This window comes from Vombatus ursinus, unplaced genomic scaffold (assembly GCF_900497805.2).
Source record: "Vombatus ursinus unplaced genomic scaffold, bare-nosed wombat genome assembly UNPS02004746.1, whole genome shotgun sequence".
In the NCBI taxonomy this organism is placed as follows: Eukaryota; Metazoa; Chordata; class Mammalia; order Diprotodontia; family Vombatidae; genus Vombatus; species Vombatus ursinus.
In genome coordinates, this window is record NW_020944524.1 from 872,844 (window position 1) to 889,881 (window position 17,038).

At 32.6% G+C, this 17,038-nt stretch overlaps 1 protein-coding gene across 1 annotated transcript in view; it reads left to right on the forward strand.

Moving 5' to 3' along the window:
- GPR137C (G protein-coupled receptor 137C) overlaps window positions 1–16,849 on the forward strand; it is a 48,156-nt gene extending 31,307 nt beyond the window's left edge. Inside the window, exons 4-7 of the mRNA XM_027841647.1 lie at window positions 13,410–13,559; window positions 14,852–14,977; window positions 15,150–15,268; window positions 16,161–16,849. Of these exons, the coding sequence (XP_027697448.1) occupies window positions 13,410–13,559; window positions 14,852–14,977; window positions 15,150–15,268; window positions 16,161–16,338 (573 nt within the window). The 3' untranslated portion in view covers window positions 16,339–16,849. The remainder of the gene's footprint in view (window positions 1–13,409; window positions 13,560–14,851; window positions 14,978–15,149; window positions 15,269–16,160) is intronic.
- Window positions 16,850–17,038: the final 189 nt, after the last annotated feature.

Below are 17,038 nucleotides of genomic sequence, written 5' to 3' on the forward strand. Positions count from 1 at the left end.
GATCGGGGAACCTGGTCTTAGTTCTAAGGCAGAAAGGAGCAATAACACTTGTGGCTATAGCAGATCAAGGGACCTGGTCATAGTTCCAGGGCCAAAAGGAGCAATATCATTTGTGGCCACAGGGGAGCTGGAGCCCTGATCAGAGTTCCAGGGTGGAGAAGAGTGCTAGCACTCGTGGCTACAGGGAAACAAGATTTCTTACCAGAGAAAAGGCCAGGAGAAGAGAAAACCACAAATCTCCTTAGATCATACAACCTTGGAAGCACTATCTGCAAACTCCTAGAACTAGCTCTGAAAACAGTAGCATAAAAAAACCTGAAGCTTGGGACAGTGCCTCTTCCACCTCAAGAGCAGAGCCTAACTTTAACATAGTTAAAAGTCAAGAAGTAGGCTGGAAAAATGAACAAACAACAAAAAAAGAACCTGACCATAACAAATTACTATGGTGAGAGGGGAAATCAAAACACAAACTCAGAAGAAAACCATGTCAAAACAGCTACAAACAAAGCCTCAAAGAAAAATGTGAATTGTACACAACCCAACAAGAATTCCTGGAAGACCTAAAAAAGGATTTTAAAAATCAAATAAGAGAAGTAAAGGAAAAATTGGGGAAAGAAATGAAAGACATGCAAGAAAATTATGGAAAGAGAGTCAACAGCTTGGTAAAAGAGGCATAAAAAAATACTGAAGAAACACCTTTAAAAAATAGCCCAAATGGTAAAAGAATAACAAAGATCCACTGTAGAGAAGAACTCTTTAAAAAGTAGGATTGGAAAAAATGAAACAAGAAGTATAAAAATTCACTGAAGAAAATAATTCCTTAAAAATTAGAATTGGACAAGTGGAAACTAATGACTCCACAAGATAGCAAGAATTAATAAAATAAAATCAAAAGAATGAAAAATAGAAGAAAATGTGAAATATCTCATTGGAAAAGCAGCTGGCCTAGAAAATGGATCCAGGAGAGATAATTTAAGAATTATTGGACTGCCTGAAAGCTACAACAAAAAAAAGAAATTATCAAGAAAAAATGCTCTGATATCCTAGAACCAGAGGGTAGAATAGAAATGAAAATTATCCAATGATAATCTCCTGAAAGAGATTCCAAAATGAAAACTCCCAGCTAGAGCTAAATTTCAGAGCTCCCAGGTCAAGAAGAAAATACTGCAAACAGCCAGAAGGAAACGATTCAAATATTGTGGAGCCACAGTCAATCACAAAAGATTTAACAGCTTCACATTAAAGGATTGTAGGGCTTGGAATGTTACATTCCAGGAGACAAAGAAGATAGGATTGCAACCAAGAATAACTTATCCAGCAAAAATGAGTATAATTCTTTGAGGGGGGAGGGATGGATATTTAATTGAATAGAGAACTTACAAGCATTCCTGATAAAAAGACCAGAGTTGAACAGAAAATTTGACTTTCAAATACAAGATTCAAGAGAAGCATAAAAGGGTAAACATGAAACAGAAAACATAAGGTATTAAATAAGGTTAAACTGTTTACATTTCCATATGGAAAGATGATAATTATAACTCTTAAGAACTTTGTCATTATTAGGACAGATAGAAGGAGTGTACATAGACAGAAGGCATGGGTGTGAGTTGACTGTGATGGGATGACTTAAAAAAAAATAAAATGAGGGGATGAGAAAGATACACCGGGAGAAAGAGGAAGGGAGCAGGAGAAATGGAAAAATTAATTCACAAAAGAGGCATGAAAGAAAAAGCTTTTACAATGGAGGGGAAGATGAGATAGGAGGTGGCAGTCAATGAGTGAACTATACTGTGATTGGACTCAAAGTGGGAATAACAAAAACTAAGTTGAGTATGGAAATCTAACTTACCTTACTGGGAAGCAGGAGGAAAAGGAGATAAGAGATGGAGGGTAGGGTGAGGGAGAACAGATAGAAGGCAGTGCAGATTAAGGGAGGCAATGGTCAAAGACAAAATAGACTTTTGAGGAGGGATGAGGATAGGAGGAGGGGGGAGAGATAGAGAGAGAGAGAGAGAGAGAGAGAGAGAGAGAGAAACAGGAAAAATAGGATGGAGGAAATACACAGTTAATAATCATAACTGTGAATGCGAATGGGATGAACACACCCATAAAATGGAAGCAGATAGCAGAATGGATTAAAAACCAGAATCCAATAATATGTTGTTTACAAAAAACACACTTGAAACAGAGAGACACACATAGAGTAAAAATGAGGGACTCGAACAAAATCTGTTATGCTTCAGCTAAAGTTAAAAAAAAAAGCAAGGGTAGTGATCATAATCTCAGATAAAGCTAAAGCAAAAATAGATCTAATTAAAAGAAGTAATCAGGAAAGCTACATTTTGCTAAAAGATACCATAGACAATGAAGTAATATCAACAATAAACATATATATACCAAATGGCATAGCATCCAGATTCTTAAAGGAAAAATTAAATGAATTACAGGAGGAAACAGACGGTTAAACTATACTAATGGGGTACCTCAACTTTCTCCCCTAAGAACTACATAAATCTAACCATAAAACAAATAAGAAAGAAGTTAAGGAAATGAATACGATTTTAGAAACGTTAGATATAGACCTCTGAAGAAAACTAAATGGAAATAAAAATGAGTATACATTTTTCTCATCTGTATATGGCAACTTCACAAAAACTGACCACATTTGTGGTCATGAAAACCACACAACCAAATGCAGAAATAGTAAATGCATCCTTTTCAGACTATAATGCAATAGAAATTATATTTAGTAAAGGACCATGGAAATATAAATTAAAATTCATTGGAAACTAATCTAATCCTAAAGAATAGTGGGTCAAAGAACAAATGAAAACATTCAATAATTTATCATTAAATTATTATTTGTCCTTAAATCATTGATATGTCATTAAAGAGAATGATACCATTGAGACAACATACCAAAATTTATGGAATGTAGCCAAAGCAGAACTTATGGGAAATTTTCTCCCTCTAAATGCTTACATCAATAAAAGAGGAAAAGAGTAGATCAATAAATTGGGCATGCAACTTAAAAAAAAAAACTAGGAAAAAAAAATTTAAAACCCTAATTAAATACCAAATTGGAAATCCTGAAAATCAAAAGAGAGATTAACAAAATTGAAAGTAAGAAGATCATTGAACTAATAAATAGTACTAGGCGCTGGTCTTATAAAATAAATAAATAAATAAGACTAGTTAATTTGATTTTAAAAAAAAGAAAACCAAATTACTAATATTAAAAATGAAAAGAGTGAATTCACCACCCAATGAAGAGGAAATTAAAGTAATTATTATTAGCTATTTTGCCCAATTATATGTCAATAAATCTAACAATTTAAGTGAAATGGATGAATATTCACAAAAATATAAATTGCCCAGATTAACAAAAGAGGAAATTGAATAAATAACCCTATCTTAGATAAAGAAATTGAACAAGCCATAAATAAGTTCCCTAAGAAAAAATCTCCAGAACCAGATGGATTGACAAACTAATTCTGCCAAACATTTAAAGAACAATTAATTCCAATTTGGTGTTTAATTGGGGATTTTGAATTTGGAATGTTAAAATTTTTGCATCAAGATTCATTTGCAACAAGTAAATTAGTCTATAGTTTTCTTTCTCTGTTTTCACTCTTTCTGGTTTAGGTATCAAAAGCATATACATCATAAAAGGAAAAATAAGCAAAGGAGGAGTCTTACCAAATTCCTAATGAATATTGATGGAAAACTTTTAAATACATTACTAGCAAGGAGATTACAGCATTGTATCACAAGGATCATACAGTATGACAACCTGGGATTTATACCAGGAATGCAGGACTAGTTCAATATTAGGAAAATCGTCAACATAACCATATCAGTATAATAAAAATGACAGTTGTACATAAATTAATTTATTTATTCAATGTCATACCAATCAAGTTGCCAAAAATTATTTTAGAGAGCTAGATATAATAATAACAAAATTCATCTGGAAGAACAAATGGTCAAGAAAACAAAGTGAGAAGGCTGGGATGGGGAAAGGAAAACAAAAAAAGGGAAAAAGGGAATATCCATGGGAAAAAAATATGAAGGAATGTGGTTTAGCAGTATCAGATCTCAAGCTGTATTACGAAGTGTTAATCATAAAACTAATCTGGTACTGACTGAGAAATAGAACAGTGGATCAGTGGAATACATTAGGTACACAAAACAGAATGGCAAATAACCATAGTAATCTAGTGTTTGACAGGCACAAAGATTCAAGCTTTTGGTAAGAGAACATACTATTTGACAAAAATTGCTGGGAAAACTAGAAAGTAGTTTGGCAGAAATTAGGCATAGACCAGCATTTTACAACATATGCCAAGATAAGCTCAAAATGCATTCATGATTTAGACAAAAGGTGATATCATAAGCAAATTAGGGGAGCAAAGAAAATTTTACTGGTCAGATCCATATATTAAGGAAGAATTTATGACCAAACAAGAGATAGAGAGCATTGCAAGATGTAAAATGGATAATTTTTATTGCATAAAATTTTAAAAGTTTTTGCACAAATAAAACCAATACAGCCAAGATTTGAAAGAAAGCAGGGAAGTGTAAGAAAAAAATTACATCAAATCTCTGTGATAAAGGCCTCATTTCTCAAACATATAGAGAATTGAGTCAAATTTACAAGAATACAAGTCATTCCCCAGTTGATAAATGGTCATAGGATATGAACAGGCAGCTTTTAGATGAAGAAAATAAAGCTATCTATAGTCATATGAAAAAATGTTCTAAATCACTATTGATTAAGGCAAATTAAAACAACTCTGAGGTACTACCCTCACACATATCAGATTGGCTAATATGACAGAAAAGGAAAATGACAAATGTTGGAGGGGCTGTGGAAAAATAGACATTAAAACACCGTTGTGAACGAATCCAACCATTCTGGAGAGCAATTTGGAGCTATGCCCAAAGGGCATGGAGATCCTTTGACTTAGCAATACCACTACTAGGTCTTTATCCCAAATAAATAAATAAAAAAAAAGGAAAATGGTCCCATATGTACAAAAACATTTATAATAGCTCTTTTTGTCATAGCAAAGAAATGGAAACTGAGGGGATGCCCATCAATTGGGGAATGACTAAACAAGTTATGATATATGAATGTGATAGGATATTATTGTGCTATGAGGAATGATAAACAGGATGCCTTCATGAAAACCTGGAAAGACTTACATGAACTGATGCAAAGTGAAGTGAGCAGGACCAGAAGAACATTATACACAGTGAGCAGTATTATACAATGATCAACTGTGAATGACTTAGCTATTCTCAGCAATACAATGATACAAGACAATTCCAAAGGACTTATGATGAAAAATGCTATTCACCTTCAGTGAAAGAATTGATGGAGTCTGAATATAGATTGAAGCATACTTTTTTTGGCTCTCTCACTCTCTCTTTCTCTGGTCTGCATTTTTTTCCTTTGCAATATGGCTAACATGGAAATGTTTTACATAACTGCACATAATCTAATCTATATCAAATTGCTTGCCTTTTCAAGCAAGGGAGTGGAAGGGAGAGAATTTGGAAATAATTTTTTAAAAAAAATTAATGTTAAAGAATTCTACATGTAATTGAGAAAAAATTAAAAAAGTTTAAATCTTTACAAGTCTCTTCTATTTTTTTGTCTGTTGTCTTTATTCTACTTTTCAAGCTTAAATGCCCCCAGAATGACTCTGCTTATTTGGATCTCTTCATCAGACTTTACAAAACTCTCCATTGTTTGTCATCATTTTATTAAGCAATATGCAAATTTTGCAGGTAAATTTCTCTATGTGTATGAATTCCTCTGTCACCTACCATTATTTAGTGATGTATATTTTGATAAACTATGAAATATGAAGAGCTAATAAAGTGTGGTGTGTTAGAAAAGAGACAGTAAAGAATCACTAAGTTGGCTTATTTTTGGATGCTGTGTAAATGCTTATCTCATCTGCTATGTGCCTTCAATGAACCTCTCTATAAGAGTGAATGAATTGAAAAAGCATTTTTAGGCATGTACCAAGCATCGGGCTAAGTGCCAAAGGATACAGTGGAAAATGAAATCAGTCCCTGTTCTTTAGGAGCTCATATTCTAATAAGGGGGAGAAATCACATGTAGGAGAGATTATAAATATTTGTGTGTATACACATATGTGTATACACATATGTATACATATAGCTCACAATAATTTACATTATTCAGGTGACTACATTATTATGTCTACTACATATTGTATCAGACTTCTCTGTCAATTCTGTTCTCAAATGTTTTGTATTTTTGAGATGTTAGTATATATTTACTTGAATTCTTAGTATGCTTTGTCAATCATCTGAATAGTTTGCGTCGTGAACTAACCTCTAAGTCTCAGATTAAACTTTACTCCAGTTAAGAAAGCACATGAACTCTAATTTGGTGATAAAATAGGATCAGAATAGTGTTTGGGCCCTTCAATTGTGTGGTTGAAGTAGCTAGATGGCATAATGGATAGAGTGCTGAGCCTGGAGTCAGGAAAACCAGACTCCAAATCCAAACTAAGACACTAGCTGAGTGATCATGGACCCTTAACCTCTATCTGCTTCGGTTTCCTCAAATGTAAAATGAGGGTAATAATAATAATACCTACCTCCCAAGGTTGTTGTAAGGATCAAATGAGATAACATTTGTAAAAGTAAGCACTTAATAAATGCTTGTTTCCTTCCTTCCTCCTTTCTTGCTGTATTATTTATTTGTTAGGCTACTGATTGGGAGGATACATGGTTCTCATCACATACTGTTGGCATTTCCTGTGATTTAGAGAAAAAAAAGACTACAAGACTACAAAAATAAAGACTACAAGCATCAGTAATTATCTTTAAACATATTATACAATATCCAAATCTACCATCCTCATGATAAGACATGTTTTACATACTATAAGAAACTTGTAATTTGAATGAATATGAGCCTAATGTTACCAGATTGTAATTAGGAAGCTCAACGTGACAAGGTAGGAGAAACCAAAGAAGTGATCACTCCCTCTCCCATTTGAAGTAGCCTTTCTGTCATAAAATCCTCTGTTGAACATAGTTAAGGACCTTGTTCAATATCTTATCTAAGAATCAAGTAGAACTTTTTACTTCTACATTAAAAATATGAAATCTCCTTCAAGAGGGCACCGAAATATGTTCAGAACAATTAACATCTCTTGAGAAGCATTATGTATGAAAAATATTCTTGGTGTATTGGGGAAAATCTGAAAATTATTGCTCTTTCACTAAGGTTATAACTTATACTGATGCCTTATTTGTGAATTTGGCATTGGAGACAGAAAATACTACTATATTAAAACACTGACATCTAAGGAATGAACAGATTTTTCAGGGGAAAAATGTAGTAAAGCTTGAATTTTCTTACCATCATTATACATTGAACTTGGTTTACTGAAATTTTTCTTATCAAGTTGATGGATTGAAGCAATGCAGGGTTTGTTTGTTTTTTTAATCTGAAGAATAAATTTTCAAGAATCAGGCTAAAATCAGAGGGGATGCTTATAAGTCCTCAATATGGAAAGTGATTAAAGATCATTGCTTTGAAGAACAGTTGAAGGAGCAGAATGCAAAGCATTTCCAAAAGTGACCCAAAAAAATTTTGGGGGAAATTCAAAAGCAAAAATCAATGAGAAATTATCAATGATCTTCTCAAAATCTATAATGTTAAGGGATATAACATGTCACTCAAGATAAATTTCTTGGATTCACATTTGGACTTCTTCCCAGAAAACCTAGGTGCTATCAGTGATTGAGCACCAGGAATGCTTCCATCAAGAAAGCTCCAAAAGGAAAAGCTATACCAAGGCAAGTGGAGTCCAAGTATGCTGACTGACTAATGTTGGATGCTGATGAGGAATGTTCCACAGACAAAATACAGTATGATATTGTCATTACCTACATTTTAGGTGAGTTAAATGAGCCCAATTTTGTTTAGTCAGATGATTCTTTATATGAAACTGATGAAAATGGTGGGTGATAGACAAAATCTGAAGTCAAATTTGAAGTTGGGCAAACAAAAATCTACTATAAAATTTACCTATTTTATGGCTGTGAAGAAAAGCGTTTTGTTATTGATGTTTTCTAGTGTAATTTTCCACTCTCCTTTCTTTTCCAACATAATATAGAATCATTTCTAAAAATCTTAACTAGTGTCCTTGGCTTCCTCATCTCTCTGCTTAACGAAGATTGTGTGGCTCATTTTTTTCTTTGTTTTTGCATTTTTCTGAGGTAGTTTTAGGCTCTTTTTGATCTCATTATGGCAATTGGTTTACATTAGCTAAACTTATTTAAGAAATCAGTATAATCTATGTCTGATGCCCTCCCATCCATTTCCCAAAACAGCTTGCTTATTATATAGCCCAGGTTGCTTTTAATTGTAGGCAATAACTTTGTCATTTTTATTCTTCTAGTGTTATAAATTTAATTTTTGTTCTTAACTTGTTGGTGGTATGACCTTACAGAGGCAACTGTGGAATGTATTTCCATATCGGTAATTAGTCATTTCCACATCAGTAATTAGTCCCCCCAAAAAAGACAAAGACAAAACCTTCATCTTTGGATATGATGTGGCATTTGCCCAAGTCAAGCACCTCCCAGCTATTCTTATGGTGTAGAGCTGAAAGCCTTCTGTACAGTCTGCAAGCCTTTTGCCTCTCCTTTCTGACTCCTGAACTATATTTTCTAACATTCTTTTTATCCTCCCCATACCCACAGAATCATAGATTTTGATGGTTAGAAAAAGATCTCAGATATCATTCAACTCTCCTCTATAACATACCCAAAAAGTAGTCCAACCTCTACCTTAAGATCACCAATGATACCACCTCCCAGGACAAACCATTTCATGCTGAAATCAGAGTTATGAAAGTGTGTATACACACACACACACACACACTGTCCCAAAAGTCTTAATACAGTTTTAAGCCTTAATAACTTCAGAAGTATAAATGCAACAAACTTTAAAATGTTTTCAAAGTCTTTTTAAAATATTAATAGGTTTCTTATTAAAATTCAACATAATTATAATCTTGTGCTATACATTGCTCTAGTTTATTTTTTAATTTTGTAAAAACTCTCAGCATCTGCTGCTCAGTGACTGAAGAGAATACATTTGTAATTCTTACCTAAAAATCATCCAGGGGGCAGCTAGGTGGTGCAGTGGATAGAGCACCGGCCCTGAAGTCAGAAGGACCTGAATTCAAATCCAGCCTCAGACCAAACACTTGACACGTAATAGCTGTGTGACCCTGGACAAGTCACTTAACCCCAATTGCCTAAAAAGGGGGGAAAAATCCTCCAGAGAATGAAGTTGTGATGTGTATATGACAGTTTTGTCATGATTCTACAAGAAAAAGTCTAATGAAGATAGAGCAGATGACTAAGATAGCCAAGCAAAAGAACTTCCCCTACAGATTCATTTGTCTGAGAAAGCATCATTCAGAAATTGTTGACATGCAATGCATAATGGCAAAGTTCCCTACCTTGTTAAATTAAAATGAAAAATTTATTATTCAAAATTCATACTAATTAATATGAGAACTTTATATGAACTATCAAATGATGTCTTTAATATTTGTAGCATTTATAGTTCTGAAATTATTAAAAGTTTAAAATTACACTAAGACTTTTGGGATGCATGCTATAGTTTCAATTTAGACAAATTTATAAGGTTCTTCATTGAATTTTTCTGCTACCTTATACACTGCAATAATTTCATAGTGATATTTTTACAAAGTTTTATAATAAGCGCTGCAATTTGAAATGATAAATGTCCCATGAAATTATATCTGTTGCTTCTAGATGCATGATAAAATCACCTCCATCAATTCCTTTGTTTGCCCCTCCAGGGAAAACTTTTAAGCCATTATTTTCATTATTCACTGGATTAGCCTAGTAGGGATGAGAAACAATTTATATTAAAATTATTGCTTAAGAATTCCAGAATATCAGTTAATTTAGTTTATATATTTCTATATATCAGCTTCTTATTTTGTAAAATGAAGAAGTTGTACTATAGGATCTAACATTCTTTCTAGCTCTAATATTGAAGTCAAATATTTAAATGTCAAGTTTTTCATAAAATAGTTGATTAGTGCATAGGCTTATAAAATATCACGTCACCTTATTCTCTGAACTTTATACGTGATACTTAAAAGTTGTTCCAAACTTAGCCATATCCACAAGTGTATCTAAATTCTCTCTTCACCATTTTATTCCCTCTTTTTTTCCTGAGGGAAACTGAGGAAGGAAGACATCAATCTACTTATTTTCCCCTTTTGTTTATTTAGTTACAATCTACATGGTTCAGTAATAATTAAAGTCCTATGAAAGTTCCTGTTCTATTTTTGGGGGGCTGGAAGATATAGTTGAGCCATAACTAAGTCATCTTTGTGTGTGTATAAATACATTATGTATGTATATATACATATGTGTGTATGTACATGTACCATGTATATGTACATATAAATTGTACTATATCCAAAGGACAATCATTTGCTAATGACCTTGGAACTCCTTATGAATGAAAAGCCTCTAAAATATTAACACTTGTTTTAGGCAAGGAACAGTGCATTACCTTGGTTGGCATCATTGCCCAGTCATTGAAGGCAAGATAGTTTTTTAGGTGGAAATAATATTTTCTTTTTTGTTTAATCTCGAAATAGTCTGAATGTAGTAAACTACTATAATCAAGGATTCATAGCTAACATTTATGTAGTACTTTCAGGTTTCCAAAGTGCTTTAGAATAGTATCCCATTTTATCCTCACACAATTGTGAAAGATACGTGCTATTATTATCCCCATTTTACAGATGAAGAAATTGAGGCCAAGGGAGGTTAAGTGGATATCTGAGGGTCATGAACTAGTATATATTTTGGCTGCATTTGAACTTAGTTCTGTGGGACTCTAAGTGCAGTGCTACTTAGCTGCCTAGTTTCTAGAAATTCCTGTTCTATAAATTTTAGTAGAGGTTTTAGTCTTACATTATTAAAGATATTTCAATGGAGATTGCTTATGGCATACAGTAACCAAGTCAAACCCATTAGTTTAACCAAAAACTTAATTTTAGCTTTTGTTCTAAAAACCTAACTCATACTATTTGAATATATTGAATTAATTTTAGCAGCTATTTGAATTTTAGAATAATACCACAAGTATTGTGTCTGGTAATCTTAGTGGTACAGGGTATACTATTACTAATATGGTAACAAATACAAGTTTATATTTATGACTACAGTATAAACTGAAAAGGTTGAATTTTAAATATTGAGGATGTATAACTGAAACTAATACTGAGAAGAAAAATTTAGAAGTAGATATTTAATATCATGGTAATCAATGAGTGGATCTTATGTTAATGTTCAAGGAACCACTACAGTGGTATAGAAGATAACTTATCTATGCCTTTACATCCTATGCTGTTTTTGCCAAATGTTTCCATAAAGGGACATTTTTCTAGCTTTCTTGACATTGTATATGTGTTAAAGTTAAGGAACACGTAGGCTCATCCTTCACTTTTACCAGAACTGGCTTTACCTTCTTTGCCAATTGTACATTTTTTCTTGAGGATGCATCTTCTGTGTAATTCTTTATTGGTAATACCTACTCATTGGTAAACCCTATTCATTCCTACCATGCAAACTCTCCATTGCCCTATGCTGAACAAAAATTTTAATTTTCTGAATACTAGTATTCCATACTTCAGAATCATTGCATGACTAGAAAAATGTTGGTGTTTAAAAAAAAATAACCATTTGTTTTAAAGAGAAGCTTGAGGTCTATTAAAGCACTATATAATTTCCCAACTGCAATCCAGCCAAATCTTCAATACAATTCTGGACTCACTTCATATTCAGTGCAATAACTAGCCAAGCTTCAAGGGCTACCCATCTAACTAGATGAATCATTCTTCAACTTATTTTATTTTCTGTAAATTTAGGCCTAACTCTTAAATGATTATTGAACATAGGAGTAACAGCACCTACCTCACAGGGTTGTTGTGAGGATCTAATGAGATAACATATGCAAAGTACTTTGCAAACCTTAAAGCTATAGAAACACTAGCTATATCATCTGTTTTATCATTTTATTCTTCTGATATTTTCCTAAGTACTTGCCAATATCCACTGTTTCCTGACTCTTTTCCTGAAGAAACTATGCATTACATAGACATGAGGCTTCCATTTACACTATAAGCCTTTAGCCTATAGTTGCTTGATGCATATCATTCTCTGTCCTTATGCCTGCCTTTGCATTGAAGTATTAAAGCATATGTTTTTCATTTGTAGTTCAATATTGAGATCTCTGTAGACTTTTTCTACCTCCACATCCTCTGCAACAGATGTTATCACATAAGCTTCAATTATTTTCATGATGGCCTTTGTTGATGGCAATTGTTATTAATTTATCATTAATATTATAATAGGAGAATTTCATTCACATGAAATGATGTGAATCTAAAGACCAATCCTTTTATTTGCTTTTCCAAGAGGACCATTTTATAACTTCCTAAATGTTTTCCTTCAGCTCCATAAATAACCCCTTTCTAAAATGCTTCCAATAACTTTCAAAAATAGGTCTTTCTGCCCTTAGAAAATAGAGGAAATCTTTACACTGCCAGGTGAATTTCTAATTGATGTTTTGAACTATTTTTAAACTTAATGAGAAGAGTAAATAGCATGGGTGAACCAAACTTAGGGTAATATAAGAATTATTTTTGTTCTGAAAGATCTATTTTATAATTTCAATATGTACATCTAAAAGGAATTTCACAACACTTCAAACAAAATAATGCAATTAATCTGTAAATGCCCAACTATTCCCCATCTTGTCCTTTGATTCATTTTATGTTGAGAAAGGACCTCACCCCTTCTACTGATGGAAAGAATCTTTTAAAACAGAGTTCCAGTTTTTTCTACAAATCCATCTCTATCCATCTACAAGGAAGTAAATTTTTAGGTGAACAGTATTCAAATTTTCCTCACCAAGAAAAAAAAAGTGCTTAGAGTAAATGACAGTGTCAAATATAATAATATAACATAATACAAAGTTAACATTGAGAGATAATGAAACTGAAATCTAACCAACTAGTACCACATTATCAAAGTAAAGGACATAGCTATTCTTTCTGTTAATAATTGATACTGTTATGTGGGATTATTTGAGAAATATCAGCTGTGTCAAAACAAAATCTATCCATATATTTTCATAAATTAATTATTCAGTTCAATTTAGCAAATTTCAACAGTTAATCATTTGCTTACTATGTACCTGGCACAATACTTAACTATATACTGTATCTGAATAATAATTAATCATTTAAGTTCATTTATAACTTTGACATCATGGTTTTTATCTCTTTTAGGGAACATCTATGTGTCAGACTGTCACAGTAGGCTCAGTATTCATTCTTCTCTATTCCTCAAGAGCTTGTTATAATTTGGTGGTGATTACTCTATCTCATGATACTATAGAAAGTCCATTTGACTATGGATGGGATAATCTTTCAGAAAAGGTAATTCCATAATGTGCATCGCTTATTTAAGCCTATAGAAATAAAATAAACTTTAATTTGTGTATAAGTGCTAGATGTTAGAGGTCATTATTAATTCTGCTTAATTTATTGCTAAATTTCCTGTCACATACGTTTACTTATTAAATCATTTTTAGAAAGGTTTCTAGCCATATTTCTTTTGAGTAAATATTACTAGCATCTGGATATTAGCAATAAAGCTACCTTTTATTTTAATAAAGTCTTTAATCCTTTTTTTATCTCATGTCTTAAAGTAAAATTGAATCTTTTGCTGAATATCCATTCAGAACTACTATATAACTTGACTGCTTGGTTGAAAACTACAATTTTAAGGGGACAATATTGCTCAAATCCTATAGTTTTCAACCTCAGTAATGGAAAGAAACATTTCCTTGACCATGAGTACTTAGTACAGTGATCCCAATTCTAACATTCTCCAATTCAAATGAGAGTTTAAGTGTTTACTATATGCAACATACTATTCAGGGTGCTAGGATTATAAAAACAAAATGTGAAACATCTGTTGCAATACTGCAATAAGCCTGTACCTTGGTAACTAGTAATCATCATGCAAATATTGTTATAATTCTTTTGAGTGATACTATATGATACAACCTTATCTCACATGTAGATTAGTCTTTTAGAGATAACGTTTAGAAAGTTGGAGATACTTGTGTATTCTTTAAACACAGTTACGAATCATTATTTTAAGGAATAGAAATTATCAGAGCTGTGGTACCTTGTGTTTCCATTCTCCATTATATACCACTGATAGAATGAAAAATGAGCAACAGTATGTAGTAGTTGGCCAAAATAGTATGCTATTATCAGCTGTGCAACTATTTTTAATGTTAATACTTGTTCTTGCTCATGCAAATACAGGTATCCAATTTTTTTTTCTGTGTACCATCTGGAATACTTATAACAACTCTGCTTTTCAGTCCAAAGTAATTATACACCAGGGCTAAAAGGTGAGGTTTCTCTGAAGACATTTTCTTTGTTTTAAAAAAATTTTTTACTGAAATCAACATAGTTGCAAATTGATTGTTCTTAACTAGAGGCTAGCAAAATAAAAACATTTTACATTTATGTACATTGCAGGTATTACGTGGATGACCATTAAAAGTGATTTCATTTGTTTATGTACTTCTAATTGCTTTCTTAGTGCATTAATTTTTTTTCATTTGGTGCTTATGCCCAATCTGAGGCAAATTGGTCATAATGGACATTTTGTAAATGGAACAAAAGTATTTTAACATACTATGTACTTGCAGAATCATGTGGAAGACATCAGTGAAGAAGAATATGTAGTGTTTGGCATGATCCTCTTTTTGTGGGAACATATACCAGCCTGGTCAATGGTGCTGTTTTTCAGAGCACAGAAGCCAAACCAGAATTTGGTAGGATATTATGAAACTTCTTAAAATACCTACACTTCTTTTAAAAATCATAATGTTTTTCCATGTGTGAGTTTAAAAAGCTTCAATATGGTCTCAAGTGTCAGCCTCCTTTGTCATAACTTGAAGACAATTTTGGCATGCTTGGCTTTTTTATATGTTCTTTTGTTCACAGGCTCCTGATGGTATTGTAAATAGTCACAGTTACACTTCCAGAGCTTACTTTTTCGACAATCCAAGACGGTATGATAGTGATGATGACTTGTCAAGACTTGGAGACTCAAGAAAAGGAAGGTAGATGTGACCAAAGTCAATTAGACAGGCTTAATGTTCTATTGAATCAATTCTCAACAGCTCTTAATTTTGAAGAAAGAATTTCTGACCCTTAAACCTTATATGATAGTGTAGTAGTCATATGTCAAAATCCAAGAGACAGTATATAAAGTGGAAGCTATGATTTACTGAAGAGCTTAAAGCAATGGACATAAGTGCCATTGAAAGCTATCCTTCCTCATACCTTCCTGCCTTTACCCCTGATTCTTCAAATCTGGACGGGAGATCTGGGAAAATATCCTCTAGGTCCTTAGTCATTCAAGGTATACTGCCTCACTCATTATAAACATATATGTATCCACATCTTCAGTGTCACTGAAAATCCATTGAAGAATCAAGAAATAGACCTCCTATGATCTCAGGAAAAGGTCCCAAACCTACTTCTGGAGGGATTGTAGGATCCTCTGGAAATCCTTATGTAAACTAGAATTACTTGTTCAGACAGGGGAAACTTCTCCATTAGGGCCCTTATCTAAACTTGCTTTTATCTCTGCATGCAATAGGTGATTAAGTACTTCTTTGAATTTGTTTTGGACTTTAGTAATCATTATTAGCAAATGAAGTTTATTTTACATTTCTTCTGGAGGTATTTTCTTTTTAAAACTAGATTAGTGTAAATAAGATAACAAAGGCAAAATGAATAATATGCTACAGAATAATTTCAGTCCAAAAATCCATTAAATTCCTAATAACCTTCATTGTTGGAGCTGGTGGGAAAAGTTTTAAGTGGGAACACAAAATTCTGGATCACTGAAACTAAATATTAAAGTTAATTGAAAATCCTTTTTTTTAAAATAACGACTACTTTAATTATGTCCTAGGCATAGTTTGAATTTTGTTATTGTTGTTTCAGTTTATCTAATTCACAAGGATTGGGTTGGTATGGAACCATAACTGGAAGTGGCAGCAACAGTTTCGTCATCAATCCTCATCTGAATGGACCAACATCAGATTCTGCTCCTTTGCTCTTTCCTTGTGGTAATTTAGATATAAACAATCACCATACCTTTTATTCAACTTCACAAAACTGATAACACCACCAAAATCCATATTCCTAAAGTGGTTTTCATGAGTTTGTATTTTCTAAGTATTTTGGCTTTATCCACATTAATATTCCATTACCTTTTATAACTAAGAAAAAAAATAAAGCTAGAATTACCTGTATAAATGGAAGACAAAACCATTACTCATGATCTCTTCATTACAAATTAAGTAGAATTGAAACTTAAGAGTTGGAGATAAAATAAGGGCCCTGGAATTTCCTGATTTTAGAAACATAAAATGCATATTTGCACTTTTTTTATTATACTCTAGAGGAATAAACAATAATCTCAAAAATAATATTCTAGTGTTCAAATTGTTGTGTTTTACTGTACACCAAACCTGGGCAACAATCTTTATGAAAAGATCAGTGTCATAGGCAAATTTTAGTATTGGCTTCAGTACCACCATTTCCTTTTGAAAGCAGGTCATACAACTAACTAGAACCTACAAAATCAAACCGAGACATCAACTCTAGCCCTGATGCTGCCTGGTTAGTTCCTGCTCTTTCTTTCTTTCTTTTCTTTCTTTTCTTTCTTTCTTTCTTTCTTTCTTTCTTTCTTTCTTTCTTTCTTTCTTTCTTTCTTTCTTTCTTTCTTTCTTTCTTTCTTTCTTTCTTTCTTTCTTTCTTTCTTTCTTTCTTTCTTTCTTTCTTTCTTTCTTTCTTTCTTTCTTTCTTTCTTTCTTTCT